The following is a 22,378-nucleotide window of genomic DNA, read 5'->3' as shown; positions in this document are numbered from 1 at the left end:
CTGGGCGCGGCGGCGGTGGCGCCGCGGGAGCGGCTCCGCGACTTCCAGCACACCAAGCGCGTCGGCAGCTACCTGATCGGGCGCAAGCTGGGCGAGGGCTCCTTCGCCAAGGTCCGCGAGGGGCTGCATGTGCTCACCGGCGAGAAGGTACCGCGCCCCGGCCCCGCGCGTGTCCGTGCGCGTGTGTGTCCGTGCGCGGCGTGAGATGAGTCTGCGCGGTCTCAGTCGCGGGTTCCCCCGCTCGGTACTTTCCCCAACTTCGCAGCGGGTTTCGTCCGCCTTCGGGCGTGAAAACTGCGTTTTCAGTGCGTGTGTGCCGAGGTGCCGGTGTTGAGGGATTTGACTTTCCTCACTTCAGTTGCCTTGACCTGTCTTTCCCCCTCCCCCCCTTTTTGTTCTGTTTGGTCAGAAATGCATTTTTAATACTAAGATAAATAGACTCGTATTGCTAAGGACCAGTCGCTGCGTGCAGTCCTGCCGCTACGTTTAGCGTGTAGGTGACATACAGGTATTTCCTGCTGGTTAAGATGACCGAAGCTGTGGGGAGGGGGCCAGGTGATTGGTTTGGTGGGCTAGGTTCGGGGGTTAGGAGCTGCAGATCGTGCAGGGTGCAAGATGTAAGAGCACGTTCTGGGTGCTCTTCCAGGATATTACTACGAAAAGTGCACTGCTTTTGTTCAATCATTAAGAAAAGTCTCTGCTTTTTGTTCATTATCCAGACTCTTTCAGTGGAGCCTTTACCCGTCGATCGGGATATGTCACAACACTATAAAGAGTAGTAGGGGTTTAGCTTGGCAGTAAATAGAGCAAGGACAAGCCAGCTGGAGCCCCCTGATGAAGAGTTATATTGTTCTTGTTTGAGCTATCGGACTTCTGCGTCTGTTTTATCAAATTGCTAACAGAGGTCTGTCTAAAGTGGGACACCTTACTGCTACTGCTACCTGCTGCTCCTTGGACCAGTAGGGCTAAGTACAGTATAATTTACTCGGGGTTTAGTGGCACTGTAAGTATGCTATTGTTATGACTGCATCTTTGTAGTGTACATTCTTGCACTCTTAGGATTTTTTTTTTTTGGTCCGGTACATTTGTCTTGGAGTGAAATTTAATATAGGACTCTGAATTTCATCATGAGAAAAAATGATAAGGCTAGTGATTATTATCATAAAGGAATGCAAAAAAATTTTTGTTCTCTTCTGTTACCAAGCGTGTGCTTCTCCTTGGTAACAGATACATCCAATGATCCTCTAGTTGATAAAAGGCACATGCACACACACGTCCTTCCCACCTCCACTTCTTTGGGTTGCTACATTTATCTCAGTCTGTTAAGAGGAAAAAATAAAAAGACTCACCACACACCCCTCTGTCTCAGCTCCCAGGCCCACTGTTTTTTTTTTTTTTTTTTTTTTTTTTTTTAATGTCTTGGATAACAAACATTATGACAAAGTGACAAGCAGAAACACTAGGAGAGTTGCACTTTGCTGCTGCTGAGACTTGATGTGCTTATTTGTGGACAAGTAGGATGGTCTCTGAGCTCTGACTGACCTGATCTTGCACCATAGGATCAAAGGAAGCTCTTGCTGTTGACTTCAGCGAGTGAAAGATCAGTCACATAGTTTCTAATTTGCTAATTAAAGGTCCATTCTCCCAGAAAATCCACCTATTTCATTTCAGCTGTTTATGGATAAGCAATTTGGGTTAATGGGTTGGAGATAAGGGTTGCTTCAGGTGGGGTTGTACTGGCTCAGATGGGTTCCTCCCTCTACTCAGAGGGTCACGATGTCATCCATCCTCCGCACATGACCCCACAGGAAGTATTTCACCCTCTGCAGGGAACTGGTGGACACTTGGCTCTTCTGGGCATATTCCTCTGCTGAGCTTCTCACGTGGCCCCCAGCCAAAAGCAGCTGAAACATGCCTAAACTGGATTTGCCTTGCAGCTGCAGGCGGCTCTGCCTACATGGAGCCCACCACAGGCGACTGAGCTCTGACTGTAATATGAGGAAGAGAAGAAAAACATCTGCTTTCCTGGGCTCTTTTCTTGCAGAGCGCAAGGCTGCGCTTGAGAGGAGGTTGGGACTACCAACTGTGTGAATCAAAGTGGGAAAGAAGCTGTGAGGTGGTGCAAAAATAGGGATCAGTGGCACCAGGTCACAGGAGGAGATTCTGGGGGAAGAGGGCTTTTTACATAATAAACAGTTTATTGCCATGGCAAAGTCCTTCCACAGGGGCACTGTAATATAGGAAGGGCCAGGTCCGTTGATACAGCCGTATTTGTACCTCCTGAGAAGTCCTGGTGAATGGCGGGCCACGCTCTGAAGAATTAAGTACTGTTTCATAAGTACCCCAGTGCTGGCATCCAAGCCCAGATGACAAATACGTTCAGCACAGAGCTTCTCGGCAATCAGGTAACCAAAGTCAGGCTGAGGTTAACAGAGCTGTTTGAGACATGTGCGAGGAGCTCGATGTGAAGGTTACCTTTTTYATCTCTCCCTACCCACCTCCATCCCTTGACTTCTCCATCTGAGAGGGAGAATGCCCTAGGAGAGACACTGTGCTCATCCGGAGGTTAGGGAGAGTGCTGTGCCATAGCTGCCTGCCACTGCAGGACCTCATCACTCACATGTTGGCAGGAGCCAGAAATTGGCTCCATCTTCTTCAGTGCTTTCTTTTGAAGAAGAAAAGTTAATCTGCAGGAGTGTGTTCCTAATGTGCTTGCAAGTGGAGTTCAGTGAAGCAAAATGTGCAAACAAAGCCTTCTCCTGTGGACAGCTTGCTGGATCCTTGTAGTTGCTGCATTTTTCTAAGCTGATGTTTTATGAGCCTATTATTCCAGGATTAGTGCCTGCATGTATTTTGACAGAAAAAAAACAATTGACATTTGATTTCTGTTTTGCGAAGTGGTTGTTGAGCAAGGGCACCACCTAAATTTCAATAAGATTGCCATAATAGTGTAAAGTAGGGGTTTTGCTACTAATGTCTGGTAGCTGTACTGGCACAATCTAAGCCATTATGGTCATCAAAGTATCCAGCTTCAGCAAGGGGTGCCCAAAGGGGTTCTGATTTGCAGCAGACTTCAGCAACTCTGGAGGAGTTAATACACATTATTGTTTCAGAAAATTGTGTATTTAGAAATGAAATCTGTGGATTAATGAGTCCCCAGCTAGTCTCAGATCCATTGCACTGACACAATGCATCGTACAGAATCAAGGCAATGCAGAGTGAATGCCAAAAATCTGCCATTACCTCACCCTGAAATTGCTAGAAGCTAAAGAGATCTTCAAGAGAGCGTGAGATGTTATATATTTTGGGCCAAATGCTAGTTACTTTACCAGCTGCTTCAAGGGCAATTTGATGGATTATACGTTTTGAATGAATTGTGTGGGATTTGAACCAACAGCTCTTACAAGTGCCTAAGCACAAGAGGGTGAGGTAAGGTGAGATTCTGAGTCTTAACTGTAAATGTCTCTAGCACTGGATGTTTAAATCACAACTCTTACAGTACTTCTTGTGGTTTATGTTGCCATAATGTCAGGCATGTTATTACTTTCTGGGCTTGAAAGATGTTTGGTAATGCTTGATGCAATTAAATGCATTTTAGCTGAGCATAGGAGAATGTTGAATAGGTTTTTTTTCCCCATTGTTTTTGAATAAAAATATCGCAGCCTATAATCTGACATTTTGGGGTAAAAAGCTGATTTGTAAGATCAGTTCAGGCAGTCTTTATTGCAATCCTAAGGAAACAGTTTCTATGTGAGGAGCGAGCCAATTTAGATTTAAATTGTGTCTATGAAACCCCGCTGTGTTAGCTGTATTGTTATTCAGCTAATTTTTGGAGCCTGTGCACAATATATTCTCAGATTGTTTCAAACCTTGTGCTTAAGGCTCAGAATGGTCAATTACTGGGTAATGGAAATTTGACAGAGGTTGACATTGCAAGATAGTATTTCTTTAGACAGCTGAAATTACATTCCTATCAATATATTGTGGGGTTGTATCATGTTCTATCAGTAGACTGAATATATTGCATTATCTGCTGTGGACCCCTGATGAAATGTCTGGATAACCCTATAGAGCGTTACAGAATGGCAATGTATTAAGGGTTGAGGATGCTCTAAGGCCAAAGTTTGTATAGACACACTTGAACTGAGGTTACATTTAACTTCTTCTAGGGATAAGCTTTGTCACTACAGAAATGGTCATGGCAAATTGAATCATTTGATTTCTCATCCACTGAAACGTGTGTTTATCTGTTTCTTTAGCATTATTGTTAAGCTCAGAATAGGTGCATTTTTAGTTACAGCTGGTCAAGTGTTTTTCTGTAACAATGCTAACTATTCAGTGGGAAGCGGCTGCTAAAAATACAGTTTACCAGCTTCTTTTATGAAGGTGAAGTGATTAATGTGAGAAGTGGCTCTTTCCCAGAAAGGTTTGCTTTCAGAATGCATTTCTGTATTAAAGAGGTGTGTGTGTTGGGAGGGGRGAAATGTGAATTTCAGAAGCTGGGAAACGCCAGGGTGGGTTATGCAGGCAGAGCGAGCTGGAAGTTCCTGTGAAGCCCCAGCGGGCCCTTCCTGAGCGGAGGAAGTGTTTGCAAAGAGCACCTGCGTAGCAGGTCCCGTGGATTCCGTCACCTGCCAGTGGCACATTGTTCTGCGTATGGTTTACCAAATTACACGCGCTGCTGCAGCGGGCACGTCTTTGTCTGAACTCCGTGCCCTGCCTTCACCTTCTGAAGTGCTTATCGCCGATCGCGAGAGAGCAGTGCGGCTCCCAACCTTTTCAGTAGGTGTTGACTGACTGGGGCTCTAGCTGGCTTCCAGCGAGCCTAAATGAGATGCAGTCACACCGGCAGCTACAGTCATGCAGGTTACGTGACTGCTCTAAATCAGCCCAGGCAATTGTCTCCGAAAATATTTCCTGTGACTGGAAAGACACAGGCAGTCAATTTAACCAACATTAACATAAGTCAGAGTACTAAGAACTCTGTATGCAGGAGCCGGTACTCTCTGCATAGATATATATGTGTGTGTGTGTGATATATATTTTATATTTTATATACCTATTGTGCATGTGTATATATATATATATATTTACCTACATATATATAGTCCCTCTCTCTGCACTCCATCCTTCCAGTTGCAAACCCTTCTGGTCTCTTGGGTAGCACAGGCACTAGGCAGCTCTTACCTGAGTCCATTTGAGCTTTGCTCCATTGAGCTAAGGTCGTTCTCCTCAGGGTCTAAGTGAGAGCTGCGGCCGTGTGGACAGGAGATGGAGTTGTGCGCTCTGTTCCTTGGAGCTGGCTCCATGGCAGACAGGCTCTCCTGCACTCCCGTCTAGGACTGTTGTTGGGTAGCTTAGTCCTTAAACAGACTGGTTATGAGAAGCAGACCCTGGAGTGATTCAGTTTGCACAATTTTTATCTTCTAGCAGCTTCCCCTAGGAAAGCAACCAACCATTTCAGAGAACATAGGCAGGTGGACACAGAAATGCAGACAAAAGTTGTACCAGGGGCTWTCAGCAAATGTTACAATGCTGTATACGTTTTATAAAGTTATGGTGTTCTTTTTCCCTGATTGAATTCACTGTTTGACTGCTTGTTCCACCATCGGGTTCAGAAAATGGAAACTTCTCCTGGTGACCAAGGAGCAGGTGAGGTGAAGTTTTGCCTAGGTGCTTGCTCTCGATGACCGTGCCACCTCTGCAGCATTGCTGCCATCCCTCTGAGAAACCAGGACCTGGTGGGGAGTTCCCCTTGTGGACTCCTTGTCAACCTCGCATATTCAAATCTCAAGATCCAGGCTTCCCCACATAGTATTGCTGGTTTAACAGTTGAAAATTTGGTAGTTACTCGTACGTCGTTCTCGAATCTTCACCCTTGTCTTCTGATTTCTGAGTTTTGGGGGCTGTGTGCACACGGAGGTCACTTTCAAACTTTCTTCCCAACCATGTGGGCTAGGAGCTTACTTGTTATAAATGAAAGTCGAGATACTAATGTAGTCACTGATCTTTCGGTTACTTCTCTCCCCACCCCCCATATGCTGTGAGGTTCCAGATAAAACTGTGAAACTTGAAACCCCTTCATTGCTTTCAATGGCTCATTGGGTAAAGCCACAGAATTTTGATTTGAAATTTGGTCTGTTATTTTACATTCTTCCAGCAGTGCTACTTGTGTATCAGTTTCCTATGGATGCATTTGTTTTCTCACTTGAAGTATTTAATTAGTCGTTTTCTTGTTTCTTTTTTTCCTCAACATATTTTCTATCTGTACCTGAGAAAACCTTGTTTTGAGAAGTACTTATTGTAAATGTGTACACTGACTTTCTCCCAGAGTGCTGTTTATTAACAGCTGCTACCTGTTGCACCTGGATGATAATGCATTATTTTGCAGCTGTCAGTTATATGCACTGGGGGGATGAAATGAGGGTGTTTCTGCAGCCTTAATTTTGACATTTCCTTGCTTTTATGTGTTTACTTTACTGCTTTGATGCTATTCTTTTCAGAGAAGGATGTATGAAGGTGCATAATTTATAGTGAAGCTACTAAACATATGCTTGTGTTAACATATGATATTTCAGGAAATGACTTGAAGGACACTGCCGTGATTCCAATGACATTAGTAGTAAGGACTTTGCTGGAAGCAGGACTAACTTTGTGCTGATGAAGCAACAAATCTCCCTAGTACATACTATGGTGCAGTTAAGCATTTTAAAATAAGGCAGAATAAATGCCAAAATGCTGATGTGCAATCACCTGCTCAGATTGTTGTGATCACCTGCTAAAAGTTTTTTCATCTGGAGAATAACCAGTCACAACAGGCACTTGCTATAAAGCCCTGCTCTTCCCTCTAACCCATAGTCATTCTACATTGCTTGCTTAGAGTAAGCAGAATGGTCTTTAATAGCCAAGAGAGCTTGTTCGTTCCTGCAGTCGGTCTTCCAGGAAGATTGTTTTAATATTTTTCAGCTGTGGCTTACAAGTGTTCTGCAATGAGCTGAATTGATGCACATGTGGCAGTTGCTTATCCTCTTGAGATAATCTGCTTTCAAGTTTACATTCAGCAGTTTTAAGGGCGTCACTAACAGTGCATGTCAGCAATGTGCTGCTTTTCATATGGACCATTATAATTTTAGTGGCATATGCAAGACTGAGGGAAGCCGCGTGTTTAGAATAAATTGATGCCAGGTGTAGTTCTTATGTGGTGCTCACATCTGGGTCCTTGTATTTGTTCTTTCAATTTTTGTATTTTTAACATTTTTAATGATGTGTAAAACTGCGTGCCTGTTTTTGTACGCATGTGTTACCTATAAATGTGTTGCAAATTAAAACATGTCTTGCTTTCCACATCTTGGAATGCACCATATCTTTTTAAACTAATGAGCCGGAGAATGCTACTACATCTTCATGTATTTCAACAGGCRCAGCACATTAAACTTCTTTGCCCCTCTGCTATAGTGAGTTATTTGTTAGCCTGCACTCAGGAAAATGGAGGTTATTAATGTACAGCACTCACCCTTCACGAGAATATAACCTCATAAGTAAAGCAGCCATGAGATGTTGTGACAAACCTTCTAGCAACTGAATTGTAATAGTCTGTCTTAAAAACTGATCTGCTGTCTTGTATAACCAACCATATAAAAATGACCTGAGGGTTTATATATTGTTTTACACTTCAGGGTTTTGGAGAAGTATCTAAAACTGTCTAAAGCCAATGATTAGGTAGATATCAAATGGAAGAAGAATGATGTGGATTGCTATGTTGGTGCTTACCGGGCAGCAAGGGATACAACTGAACCAAAGGAAACTGGTACTGGCTAGACTCAGACTATCCTGAGCACTCTTCTGCTTGCAAAGTAGTCAGACTTTGCAATATTTCCATTCCAGATTGGCTTAGCCACTATTTTCAGATAAGTTAAAGAACAAAAGAAGCCGAACTGCTTAAATCTGCGGCGCTCAAACTTTTCCACTAGACCTTCCTTATGTATGTCCACTGGCTGGGCTCCTGGTGGGTATGAGCTTAGTGGTTCCAGCGTTAGCACTGCTCAAGTAAACCGAGTAGTTTCTTCTGGTAAATTTTATCAGAGTAAGTGGGAAGGCTACAATCGCAAGGGAGGTGCTGGTGTCTGTGCCAGGACAGAGGTCTCTGATTCTGGTACCTGAATCAGTGCAAAAACTGCATCTTGATCTGAGCTTAATGTTGGTGCCTGCAGGGACAAGAGTCTAACCTCCTCCTCGTAGAGGGCAGGACCCTATGAGCAGTTAATGTGGTCCGTGAAGGAGACCACCTACAAAAAATAAACAGCAAGCTGGTGTTGCTCTGACCAGAGATTCCTTTTCTGCAAATGCTGTGCTCCAGCCTTGCACTACCCAGCTCTCAGAAACACTTCTGATGTTAGACCCAATAGTGCTGTTCTCGGTTGTAGTATGAGATCAGTATTACTAGTGCTGTGAGGGAAAAAAAACATTGCCATGAAGAGAACTAAAAAAAGATAAGTTATACATAATAAAGTTCCTTTGCTCTCTGCCTGTTGTCGAAGATTGTCATGGAAACATCTTTTTTCAGGAATAAATTTATTTTCTGTGAATAATGTCCACAGAGCTAAGAGAGAGAACATATATAAAAATTGTACTTTATTGGAAACACCCTTTTCCTGGCTCCCAATGATTGTAAACATTTTRTCTCCTGGCTTTTAAATCACTGTGAAGGAGAGTATTACCTGGGCCTCAAAAGCAGCAGCTCTTGTTTTAATAGGCATCTTTTTATTTTTATTTTTTTTCTTGCAAAGCCATAAAGCTATATTGGTATTAAAGCATTTTAAATTAGGGACTCCTAGTCTTCCATATGTCTAGTTATGCATTTGGTCACTAAAATGTGAAACAGGGATTGTTTAATAAGAAACATTTTACAAGTCCATGATCATGAAAGTGGGAAGAGGCATAAGCAAGGTCTCTCATATAAGGATTGGTGTTGGAGGAATGTTACTTGGTATCATTTCTCTGCTTTTGTTTCCCCACAAGTAATCTGAGATCTTCATCCATCTCACTGTGACAGAAGAAATTTTCAGCATTAAAAAGGCAAGTTATACTTTATCAGAAACAGCTGGATAGGATATGGTTCATTTGTGACCAAGTCATAAACCATGCCTTGCTGTATTTTAGCTCTCGCTGTTTCTTGTTGTTCTTCCAGCTTAGCAAGGCCATGTCTAGGTGAAGAGGACCTCTGTTTTCTAACAGTTGCCACGCTGGCTTCGTCTGTGACAGATTGCAGGTAGCAATCAACTCTGGTCAACATAAAATAAGGACTTTCCTTGTCTTCACAGATTTTCCATCTGCCACTGTGCCTGCACGTCAGGCTCCCTATGCATTTGTGTAATAGTCCTTGGAAAATGTCTTTCCTGTTAGTTGATTATACCTTGATCTCCAAAGAGTTTCCATACTGAGTGATGGACAGTGTTATAGCTTGTCAGTTCTACCTCATGAATGAGGGTCAAAAAGCCCTTTTTTGAAAAACATCTGATATTTGGAAAGTGATGCTTGACAAATATTTTACATTTAAATTGCTAGGCAAATCCAGCTGTTTCAGGCATTCAAGTATATGTTTTCTTCTTGCCCTGCATGACTCAGGCCTAGAGGCTGCTTTGACAGGCTTTTAAAGATTTCTTCTGGAGCCTCTTTATTGCGTCCTCATTTATCTCCGTGTCTGGCTTTCTGCTGCCACTATTTTCATCAGTCTCTGCCTAATCTCTCTTGACTTGTGTAGGTATCTTTAGAGGCCGGGGAGGTAAAAATGTGCTTCTGTCCCTTGGGGGCATGGTTACTGCTACTCCATTAATTAGATGACCAAGAGAGCACTGAAAGGTCACAGGAGCTGGTTTCTTTTTGCCAGTGGCTAGATAGATCCCATCCGTGACCCATTCAAGGAGAGTCATATATTGCTTCCCATACATGTGACTGTGCTGCAGCAGTGCAAATTCCAGCTTCCCAGGCTGTGCTGTTCCCTCCTGTGCTGTTCTCCGGCTGCCTGACATCCATATACAGTATGAACTTCTGCTGCTTTGGACCTAGAGGAGCAAGCAAAAGTGTAATTCATGGGGATTTTTGTTCAGAACATCTGGGAAGGGGCAGAATTACSACCCTTGCTTCCCTCAAAACTGTCTCCTGTCGGTCCCTTTGCCATAAAGGTCTGGCCGTTTCAGATGGCGCGGCTATCAGTACATAAGAATATTTCTTTCTTTTGGTTGTTTGAAAATGGAGTGAAGTAGAAGGGAGGAGACAGTAGGCTTTACGGAAACAGCAGAGCAGGATTATGTCCAGGAGAGGATAACAAAAGTCATCCATGAAGTGTGACATGAAGTTACCCATGAATATGACATGAAGTAAAAAGCATTTGAAGAGTAATATGGCAGAGAACGACTCTCCTCCAGTGAAGCTGAACTGCTGCATGGAAATGGGCCACCTCAGATGAGACACCAGCTGTGTGTCAAATCAGCAATTTCCTCCCCTCTGTTTCCTCCCTTCCTGACTTAAGTATGAGAGAAAAGGAGGAAGAACTGCAGAAATATGGGCAATAGCTTGCTGTGTGAAGGAGCACTAAACTGGAAAGTGAGGAAGCCCAGAGGGATCTGTGCACACAGTCTTGCAACGCTGACAGTTTTAAGACCTTCATGTGATCTGCCCTTGCTCCTATTGGATGGGAGCAGCTGTAGCAGATGTCCTTACATTAGTGCCTTGACACACCAAAAATCTCGCTCCCCATGGAAACACTGCCTTGACTGTGCTGATGCAACAGGCAGCAGGGCTGTGGGTGAGCTGGGCTGTCTGCATCAGCATCAATATTTGAATGACTTCTCATGATATGTCGCATCTTTTGTGCTGGGGAGCTCAAGCAAGGGTGTCGGAGAGAGCTTTTAAAATTTGTATCCCTTGATGTAATTGCTGATGGCTCCCAGAGGCTCTTGCTTAGGTCAACCCCAGTCCTCTTCTGCCATGCCTTGCTCCTCTCTGTGCTGGGACCAGAAAGGGATTCTCCACACACGTGCAGGTGTTAAAGCCAGGAGGGATTGCTGTAATCATCCGGCCTGACTTCCTGCGCTTTCTCCAGGAGTGAATGTGTCCATGTCTTGTCGAGCTGTTGCATACTTTGAAGGGGGAGGGAGGGCAGGCGAAGGGAGGGAGAGGAAAATCTACATTCACCTCCATAAATTAAGATGTTCCTATCATTGCTTCACCACACCTAAAAATGTGCACCATGTTTATAAGCCTGAGTTTGTCCAACTTTGCCTTTTGGGAGGCTTGTTTTATTTTACTAGATTAAAGAGCTGTCTGTTATTAGAAGACCCTTTTTCATGTAGTTACTTGCAGAAAATCATCCAGTCACTGCTTAATGTTCTCTTAACTGACTGAAGCTGAAAAGCTGAAGCTGAAGTCTGGGACCTCAGACTGTTCCTAGAGGTCTTTTCAGACCTCTTTCCAAATTTTCAACATCATTTTCGAAGTACTGGAACCAGAACTGGATGCAGTAATCTAAGAATAGTCTCCTAATGCCACAGACAGGAGTAATTAATACCTTTTCTTACTTATAACTGATCCATCCTGCTTACACCTTTTAGGATTATGCTCATTATCTGTAGCATCAAGAAGGTAAATCTTTATTTGCTTATCTAAAGTATTCCTGAATCCTTTTCTGCACTGCTGGATACTGTTGTCTTTAGTATGTAGGTAATGGAAAATTTTCTTCTTTTATCTCTTAATGATTTGATTCTTTTCATTCAGGCTACCTTGAACCTGAAGTATATGAGTGTGCATACTCTGAGCTACTATGTGTATGCTTCTTTAGATGCTGTTTTAAAGCTTTCCTGAGTGTCTAGTCTGCCACCAAAGAGAGTGGTCCCCTGCCTGCTGAGGCAGTTTAAACCATATCCTTCTCTATAGCAGGTGTTTTTATGTATCATGAAGCCCAGAACTCTTTGGTCACACTGTCAGAGGCTTTGAAGAGGCAAGAGTACTTTAAGAGAAATGACTCCTCCTTACCTTTTTAATTGTTGGTTTTTACAAATGCCAGAGGAAATTCAAATAAAAAAATGTTAGCTGTCCTACAAAGAGTAAACACAAAAATTATCAAAGACTGAACATCACCATTTAAGTGTTAAGCAAAGAGATGGTACTGCTTATTTAATGTCAATCTCAATGCATTTCTAGTTGTAAAGCTATGGAGAAACCTTTTCAGCGTGCATGCATGTGCACACACATGCACACATGTACTGAAGTCTCTATTCCTCCTATTCCATTTTCAGTGAGCATACAAGGCAAGTATAAAAGGTATCAGAGGTTTATGACTGAATGGTAATTGTTTTCTATCCTTGATCAAATAGAACAGGCATTATTCTTGCAGAGAAGTCTGCCTTTGCAGGTTGTTGTAGGTTTGGGTTATTGCTGATTTCTTTGAAGTGAATAGCTAAGCTGTAAACGGAAAGGATAACACCTGGTTATCTTTTTGTGATACTTTCAGAGATCCTCTACAATTTTCTTTGAAATCAGTTCTTGAAAAGTGACTAGAGTGCTAACATTTGTTAAGGAAATAGGATGCCAAGCAGGATAGCCGAAGGGGATTCCACCAAAAATGCTGCCCCAGGAGTCTCTTGAGACAGTTTCTCTGAATTGGGTGATGTGGGCTGCAAGGTAATTTGGCAAATGCCTAACTTCAAGCATGTTAATTTTTCTTTAGTTTCATCACGTTTTCTGCCATGGTGAAAGTTAGGTTTGTGTTTCCATGATGATGTCTTGATTCATCTGTCTGATTTCTCTCTGTCTTGAGTGGAAGTTGTGCAGTGCTTTCTGAAGGTGCATGGTACATTGATTTATGCAATACATCTGCTTGGACAATCCTTTTCTTAAATCCTTTCTTTCTTAAGATATTGGAACTTGCTGCTTAAAAAGTTATTTCTTTGCTGCACTCTAAAATTTGCTAAGTTTTAACAGCTAAAGTGAAGAATAAACACTACTCAGTGAATGAGGTTTACATTTTCTAATCCTTGGATTCAGTTATGAAAAATGACTTTTATTTTGCATGCATGATTTATTGGGTGCCCCAACTGAGATACCCTTAAGGGGATTGCTCTCAAGAAAGGCTGAGAATTGCACATACTTCAAAGTTAGGTCTGTTTAAATGAATTGAATTGGCCACCCAAAATCACTGGTCAGTTGTGAAAATGAAGCTCCGATTTTTTTGTAGTGAGAGCGGCAGTAAATACAAAGCAAGCTACAAGTGATGCCAGACGGCTGTCATCAAAAGGAAGGAAGGAAAGAAAACAAATTCATCACATCAGTCTTCTAGGGCACCTCAAAAAAGAACTCAACCTGGGCAAGGCATAGTCTGGCTCTTGGTCTCGCTCTGCCTACTAAGCTTAAAAATGTTTTTTGTTTTTTTTTTTTTGGTCTTTAAGCAGATGGGATTTTTTATCAGACAGTAAATGTTTGTGGGTTGAGATGTAGGAGTCCCAGGCTCAGGCTGGGCTGTCATCAGCCCATCCAGCCACGTCCCATAGTCCGGGGCTCTGCACTCTCTGCGGGTGGTCAGGGTGCATCGGGGACAGTGCTGAGACCTGCCGCTACTGCCAGCGCTGGCACCGTCTCCAGCAGTGCTGCCAGAAGCAATCTCTGGAGAGAGGGGGGAAAAAAAAAGTGTATCCCTGCAGTAATCCATAGTTGAAGTTTCTTGTCTTGTGTTGTGTTTAATTCTCCAGGCCAAGCCCCACTGTGCTGGTTGGATTCTTATTCAGACCAGCTTCCTCTCCATTCAGTCGGAGCTCTCTTTGGCAGAGGACTGCAGCAACTGACTTCCTCTTATTTAAAGTTAGGAGAGAATTTGCAGAAAGAAACAAAATGGAATGATTGGATAAGCGGGGAAACTTAAAAATAGTCCTCAAAATATCAAGCCCTGATTTTGCAAGGTCACATGCAGTCTGCGTTTTCTCTGTAAAGTTAAGCATATTATCACTTTATTTTACAGGCTGAAGCAACATTATTGCGCAGCTTTTCTTTTAGTTGCCATTGCAAGTATCTGACACCAGTTTTGTTCAAGACCTCTTGACCTCAGCTCAGCAAGAGTGCCATAGAGAAAACCTGTTTTCTGGCAAACAGGAAGGCTTGCTTCCATTGAGATGCATCCTTCTGCCAAGAGACAGCCTGTGTAAAAACATGCAGTCTGGCAAATGAGAAACTCAAGGCTGAATTCAGACCTGGATTTCCTGAGTACTAACATACCACGTGACCGAAGTCACTAGTAGTCATGTGGTTGTCACTTGGTTTTTATTCAGATGGAATGATAATGCATCCTAACTGGATCCAGTCTGAGATTCATCAGGGAAAACTTGGTAGAGGAAAAGATATTTTTGCTGTAAAACCATAGATTGAATAAAACTCTTTGCTGCTAAAAAATAAAAATAAAAATCTATTGCCTTCCATCAATTTTGTATGTATTTGAAAAGCAGTTCTACAGCAACCTTGGCTTGCCTTTTTTCTCCCCCCCCCCCCAACATTCTTATTCTTTTTATGTTTAACTTCACCCTGGTATCCAACATTTGATTTCCCACTGGCAGGACATTACAGGAATGCCATGAGTTGAATTTCTTCTTGAAGCACAACAGAGGTTTAGGTGGGAAAATACAAGATTTCCAGAGCAGGTTTTGAGCACCAAGGGGTATTTATGGAGAAAAATCCCACTCTCAGTAAGACTGAGCCCCACTCTGACAAGACCATACTGCTTTGATCTTGCCGTAGAGCAGTAAGGCAACAATCTAAATAGACCTTTGCATGTCTGCTGGGTAAGGAAATGTTTTTTCCTTCACTAATGAAAGCACTACGGTTTTGACCCATGATTTTTCCAAATGTCATAGCAGAGTTATAAATAATCAGCAGAAGGGGAGAGGGGAGAAGATCACTTTGACTTGTGCCCACTGAGCACCTGGAAGCTCCTTCTCCCCGGCACAACACATCAATCACTGCCTCGTGGCTTTGGCTTGCTGTCAGGGAGCAGATCTGTGCAGCTGCCCGTCGAACCTGCAAAATGTGCCTCGTGCATAGGCATATGGATGCTGTGCTGGGGCTTTGCTCAGGAGACAGCTGCTCCAGCCCAGGAGAAGTCTGTCGTGTGCTGAATGCTAGATTAGCCCAGGACAAGATGTGCTAGAGGAAAAGCAGTTATCTGCAGCAGCAGGATACGGGATGGGGAATGCTTCCCAGGGGTTGTCTGACTATTTGCAGGTTTAAAGGCAAGATCCATCCCTTGGATAAGTCTTTCCTCTGGTAATAACGTTTTTCACCACTTCTCATTTGGGGAAAATGAAGGGAAGGATGGAGGAGGTCAGGAGAAAACAGGCATTATGTGTCCTCACTTAGGATCATAGGATAACTCAACGTTTCCTCTGAGCCACCTTCCAAGCTTTGTTGCAATTTTTGAGTGATCCTTCCATGCAGAAGGACAGAAGACAAAAGCAAACAGCTGTTGAACTTGGTTTATCCTTATCTTCACTTCCTTGAGTTTAATAAGATTCACCTGGGCTTGATTTGGCCTCTTTCTGTGCATCTCCAAACCCTCCCCAGCATGCATGTACCTGTCTTTTGCCACTCCTTTGGACCCAGCATGGTTAACCAGAAACTTACAGTCTTACAAGTTGTCCTGACAAGGAGGAAGTTGGGGTCAATGTATACCTATTTACAAAGAACAGGCAAAATGTGTTTTCTCAGGACACAGCAGTGATCTAGCAACAGAAGCCCCAGCTCCCAGCTTTCTCCGGGCAATATCCAGCCCTTTAAACTGTCTCTTTTTGCTCCTTCTCAGGGCCTTGCTGTGACTGCTTCTGTGCTGTTTAGTGCCCGTCAGCTGCTTTTTTTTTTGTCTTTTTTTCTTCTGTTCTTGCAGATTCACACACCCTCTTAAAACACTAGCTGGCAAAAATCCTCCGCCCATGTGTGTCAAACACGTGCCTTTGGGTGATGACACGTGCCGGTATTTGCTGCTGTTGTTTTAGTTCCTTCATTCTGTAAGCAATGCAACTGTTTCCTACACACTATCTTTAGAAAATAGTGGTGTTTACACTTCCCCCTCACCTCCATTCCAGTACAGTTGAGCCAAACCTGAACTATTTTAGGGCTACGATCAAGAGAAGCAGCAATTGCTCATATGATGTGTCACACCATAAACTTCAGGAAAGTAATTCATTCTAACAGTGCAATTCTAGGACTCAGGAACCAAAAATATGGCCTATTACTCATCTTTGTATCTCATAACACAGAATAACCTAAACCATTTATTTATTTACACAGCAAAGATTTAGCCAAAAGCTAAGTGTTGAATGTCAAGAGCCACTGTTGCTACATATTCAGAGTAATTACTTGCTTTATCGTTTATTTATTATTTCTCTGCCAATATTGGCTGAGAATGCCAGTGGTGAGATAAGCATGATGCAGGCAGTGCAGAGGCAAAGAGCCCCTGCTTGAAACTTGGGGGAGCAAAACAGAATAATTGTCATGTCCTGACTAATTCTGAAAACTTGAATGCATTTACTTCATGTTTAGCTAACATCTACTGTATTTTCTGTAGTGAATGTTTTTTTCCTTCTGCATGAATGAAGTTTGCAGGTGCATATTCACATATATACACAGACTCCTACATGGTGTATATTAAATGCATTGGGACACATTCTGCGTTCACTTACATTAGGGTAATTCTAGATGAACTCAAAATCAAGGGTATTGAACCAAGTCATCTCTGGAGTAACTGAGTGCAAGGTTTGGCCCTTAGTTTTTCCTCTATATGCTACAAAACAAATTGTAAATCAGAAGAAAATCCAAGAAACCCAAACAAGCAAAAACCCACCAAACCAAAGATCTGCTTCTGGGTGCTGGGCCTTTTGCACAGGGATCCATTTCATTCAGGAAAGCAAAGTGATCCTAGAAGAAAGCGCAAGCAAAACAAGCAGTGTGAGGGAAAGGACATTGATAGGCGGACAGGAAAATAAATGAAAGGGAAAGTAATGAAGACCACCTGGGAGGAAGAGAGTCAGAGACAAAAGCTAGAAGAAACTGTTACGGAGAATCTCTATATGCAAGTTGATAGTAGGCTGCTTGTATGTTTGGATCAACTACAATTTTTTTTCTTTAAATATATAAAGATTTCTTTAAAGACCCTGGYTTTTGAATTCTCCCTGAGATGGAGAGGAGGCGTCTGTCAGATATTTCTGTGGTGCCCTGTGCCTAGGGAACTAGGAGAAGGAGGCAAGGTCTCATTCATGTTCCATGCCAGGAAAAAGCAATATTGCGCAGAAACTAGTTTCCTGTCTGGTGTGGGCGATATAAGTTTCCCATAGTCTTAACTGCTGTTTTATTCTTCTCTTTCCCCTATGCAAAGCTGCTTTCTGTTAGCCATGGCTGTGGATCTCTCAGGCCCAATACAAGGGACATTGAAGGGGACAAAGATAGCTCAGAATAAAGTGTGGATCTAAAAGCAGCTTTCTTGTGCGCTGGAGTAGGTAGGGGGCCTGACCAAGGTCAAAATCAAGGAGAAAATTTGTCCTTGAGGCATAGAATTCTAATTCTTCGTGATAGTGAAAATGTCATCAAGTAGTCAAATAGTTGGCTCTGACTCCTGTATTCAGGTGTTTGCCCCTGCTCCTCACAGGCGTGCTCAGCATTTGTAGGAGACATGAGTGTGTTCAGCACTGCGCTGCTTTAGTCAATGAATTGGGAATGGCTTACTCATATGGAAAACAGAGGATTCACAGAATGCTTCAGAAAACAGATTACTGTTCTGTATTGTTAATACTCTGTATTTTGCATCCTGCAGCTGTAGAAAATATTAGCCTTTTATGTTTTTAAAAAAAAAACTCTTGCAGAAATTATATTGTGCTGCCAGCAAGCAAACTGGCATATCATGTTTCTGCAACCCATGAATTTGTTTGTCCTCACCAGAATAACTTCTGTGGTTTGCTGTCTAAATAAGCTATGCAAGCCTCTCTTCTTGGTCTTATCTCATTAGATGGAAGAATGTACTAATTTAAGACTGTTTCCTTGGTGAATCACCTGAGGCTTTCAAAAATGGTTAAGTTAAGCTCTGATTTTCCCTGTTGTCTTAGCTTACAACTAAATGATCTTTCTTTAATGTGACTAGTCAGGAATGCAGCTTCCAGGCAATTATGGTTCTTATGCTACGGTACAAGACTCTGTCTTTCACCTAGGTAGCTGTCTGGAGTGTGGTGTTCAGTCTTATCTTTATATCAAGGGCATTTCATTAGAATAATCTTTTAACAGCAGAAATGCATCCAGCTAGTAATGTATCCAGTGGTACTGACTTCTCATTTTTTAAGACAAACTACTAAGCCCAGACTCCTGTTGTTTTATTCTTCAGTTCCTGTACTGATAAAACTTGACATGGATTCAAGGGATTTTTGTCAAAGGTTCTGGGTCTATTTTTGTTGTCATATTTCCAGATCATACTTTTGTGTGTGTGTGTTTGTTTTTTTTAAAAGGAAAACCAAAATGTTCACTAATCTAACCTTTCCTTTCTTTGAAGAAAAAATACAAGACCGATCAAACTGGGAGCTGCCATGCACTTGGTGTGTGCTTGGCACTCATGCAGGCTAGCAAGGTGGTCTGGTATGTTTTGAATAAGTTCGTCTCCCTGTTGCCAAAGACTTGCCAACCCACAATACCGTGAATTATAACAATGCAGTTGGCAGTAGCTGAAAGTGAATTTGCTGCGACTAGTTCATCGGCCGTGCAGAGGGGTGTAGTACGCAAGCTGGAGTTGGAAGGAGGTCTGTTTTCCCTTGTGCTATTAGCTGGATATTGAGAATTAGCAATTAGGTCAGTAAAGCTCCGAGACCTTCCCCACATTTATTATTTCTTCTCTTTGTAAGGTAATGAGGGAGCTCCTCCAAATAAAGGCGCGCAGTGAAGATGCGAGTGTAGCCTCTTTCTTTGCGTGTCCCGCTAGGAGGGCAGCGGGATTATGCCATTTTGCATGCACTTTGTTGGACCCGTGCCCATGCAAACAAGAGCCTTTCACATGTGGCTCATGTAAAATTCAGCGTCGTGCAGGAACACCGAGCGCTGCTTTCCGCCGCACCTGCCTTGTCCTGACGAGCCACCAGCCATCGCGCCAGTAGCGATCGGCGCGAGCCGCCGGCTCCCGGTGCCGCCGTGGCAGGGCCGCCTTTGTTGCGGGGCGGCGCGGGAGGAGGGGGGCTCGGCGGCGCCCTCTGCTGCTCGGCGCCTGGCGCCTGCCGCTGCGCCGTTGCCTGGCGCCTGCCGCTGCGCCGTTGCCTGGCGCCTGCCGCTGCGCCGTTGCCTGGCGCGGGTGACCTGGAGGTCTGCGGCACCCAGCCTAGATAAGAGATCTTAGAAAAACAAGGACCTGCGCATTCGAGGCAGATAAGGGAGGCGACATACTTTTATTGCAACCATTTAGTGAGTCCATCAAAACAATAAAAGGAACCAGCTTCTTTAAACAGAGTGATACACTCGCCTGTCCTGTCCTTTTGTTCTCATGGGGTGTGCTGCACCAGAAATAAGAATGAAAGCATTTTGACAGGAGCTAGCAAATACTATCTTACAGACTGTGATACGGAATCTCCTTAGTTTTATTATATGCTTTCCCTGTGGGCTCCATTTGACTTGGGCAGCTCTGAGTAGATGTGCAATTTAGAACTTGCACGAGACAGTTTTGCCTTCTTGCACTTTGCAAAGTTATTGGGTTCCAGAAGAAACAAGAGGATCATCTTGCACGTATGTTTTAAAACGGAATAACAAATGTGCCAAGTGACTGGTACCAAAATAATTTAATTTTTCATAGTGTGTGTGTACATTTATTTATTTATTTATTTATAAATCATGCAAAACTAATATTTGGCTATAGTTTAAGCAACTTGTCATGGAAGCGTATTATCTCAAATCACAAGTCCAAAGCTAGAAACAGCCAAAAATGACACTTACCACATGTCAGTGCCAGCATGAAGGCTTTTTGAGAAAATGGATGCAATAGATGTCCAGCATTAAGTGTACTAAGTATTTGGGTATGGTTAAAGAGATAGTCTCCTCCCCTTTGTTACCTATTTCCTTGCAACAACTTTTGTCAGTCATCCTACAGGGGATAAAGAAAGAAGTTAAGCTGTGGGGGAAGCAGCTATTTTTCTGTGCTGGGCAGTTGTGCCTGAAACAATGTATCAGTTGAGACTGACATCCTTTGATTTATTTTGTGGTTATTTGTGCAAGGTTAAAGCCATAAATCACTGGTGGGCCTGATAACAACCCCCTCTCCTCTGTTTCTCATCAGGTGGCAGTGAAAGTAATTGACAAGAAAAGAGCCAAAAAGGACACCTATGTCACCAAGAATCTGCGACGGGAAGGGCAGATCCAGCAAATGATCCGCCACCCCAATATTGCTCAGCTGCTGGATATACTGGAAACTGAAAACAGCTACTACCTTGTCATGGAGCTGTGCCCTGGTGGCAACTTGATGCACAAGATCTATGAGAAAAAAAGACTTGAAGAGCATGAAGCACGCAAATATATCAGGCAGCTTATTCTGGCAGTAGAGCATCTTCATCGGGCAGGAGTAGTTCACAGGTAATCTTAACCTGTCCAGTAAAATTTATCCAAGAGTCTCTAAGTGGTATTTCTTATTTCTGCATTTATTTATGTAATAAGCAGATGCCATCATAAAAATAAATTCCATCCAGCTTTTTGGCTAATTTGTCTAATTTTGGACAATAGAAAGGATCTCCAAAAAGCACTTAAATAAGTGTGTAACTTCAGGTGAGCACACAGGAGCCTTGCTAACTCCATGGTCTTAAAGATAGGCCCGTGCTTTGCAAAGGTAGGTCTCCTTTCCTCCTGATAATACTGTTTTGCCTCTTTAGAGCTTTGTAATGTCATTTACTAATGAATGTTTTCACTATTTCTTTGAGGAGGTTGTTATACCTGTGTTTCACTGGTGGAAGTACAGCAGTATAGTGGAGTGAACTGATTTGCCCAAAGCCCCCCAGTCGCTTAGCTGGGACGAAGCCAGAACTGGATCAGAGAAGATCACGCTCTTGCTCCTCTGCTCTTTCCACTCATTATATCCCCCCCTCAGAACTTCACAGGCTGAAAAATAATGAAGCAAAATGTGGCATGTGGAACTGCTCAGTTCATCTCACAGTGTCTTCTCAGGAGAAAGGCAAAACTGTTGCGATGGGTCCTAAAGAGAAAGAAAGAAAGATTTTTTTTAACAAAGTATAACCAGAATGCGTACCTCGCTGGAGAAGAATGTCGGGGAATTAAAAGTTAACCTGGGCTCAAGGGGAAACTGGACAAGTTAATCAAAGAGAAATCTACTGCTGAGGGTTCCTGATTAAAGAGTAGCTGCCTGTGTCTGTGGAAGTCTCTGAGCAGCAAATGGTAGAGGCTGGGAGAGTACAGGGGGAGGTGTCACATGTGATTGCCTATAGCTTACTCCTTTCTCTAGCGACATGCTCTCAGCTGCTGTGGAGACAGCACAGTGGGCTAGAGGGACCTTTGGTCTGACCCAGTATGTTGCCTCCTCTGTTCTTAGGTGTATTTGTAGGGTACCGTCTAAGAAGGAGACTAAATTTTTTAATTTCAGGCTGACTGGACTTCCAGTCTGGGCTCCCACGGACTTGGCATGGGACATTGAGCAAGTTGTGTAGGCCCCATCCTCCAAGTTATTTAGGCACTTAGCAGGGGCTAAACACCTGAATATTTGGGGGGATCTGGGTTTTCATTTCACTGGCTGTTGTTACGCTGTAGAAGATGGAGAGCTGTCATGTGCGCTCATCCCCAGGGCTGCTGTGCAGGCAGCTGGCAGGCTGCCTGAAGGCAGCCCACAGCTGGCTCGCCCAGCTGTGCCCAGCTGTGCGTGGAGCTGCCTGCTGCTGTGCTGCAGTGTTGGGTGTACGTGGCTTGGTTAAACTCTATGTGCTTTGAAGACTGCTTTTTTGGCTTGAAGTCTCTCTGCTTGTTCACTGTGATTCATTAGGAGCAGGTACTTAAGTGTACAAATAACCTCAGGTGAAGTGAGGTCTCATCTCAAGCTAAATTTCTGGTACCACTGGAATATATTTGAGCAGCMACCAGATCTGTTTTGCAGGTTCTCTATCAACAGCTGACCTACTGACTCCTTTGATTATTAACCCCTCAGTTACGGAGAAGGAAAAAGTCTATTTATTGCTTTAAAGGATCAATTCATATCCCATGTATACAGAGAGAGAGAGGAAGGAAAAAGCAGATCAAAGTTTATGAGATGGGCAGAGAAAAAACCTGTCAGGAACAGGTGAACATGTTTAGCTTTAAACAGTGATATTGAGTCCATCAGCAGTTCCTC

General features: G+C 43.2%; 1 protein-coding gene across 1 annotated transcript in view; it reads left to right on the top strand.

Moving 5' to 3' along the window:
* Nucleotides 1-12: 12 nt before the first annotated feature.
* HUNK (hormonally up-regulated Neu-associated kinase) overlaps nucleotides 13-22,378 on the top strand; it is a 56,173-nt gene continuing 33,807 nt past the window's right edge. Inside the window, exons 1-2 of the mRNA XM_026077673.1 lie at nucleotides 13-147; nucleotides 20,330-20,622. Coding sequence (XP_025933458.1) covers nucleotides 20,417-20,622 — 206 coding nt within the window. The 5' untranslated portion in view covers nucleotides 13-147; nucleotides 20,330-20,416. The remainder of the gene's footprint in view (nucleotides 148-20,329; nucleotides 20,623-22,378) is intronic.

The sequence above is a fragment of the Apteryx rowi genome, unplaced genomic scaffold, assembly GCF_003343035.1.
Source record: "Apteryx rowi isolate R43461 unplaced genomic scaffold, aptRow1 scaffold_46, whole genome shotgun sequence".
Taxonomy (NCBI): Eukaryota; Metazoa; Chordata; class Aves; order Apterygiformes; family Apterygidae; genus Apteryx; species Apteryx rowi.
The sequence above is the reverse complement of the archived record's forward strand: the minus strand, read 5'-3'. Positions and strand labels throughout refer to the sequence as shown.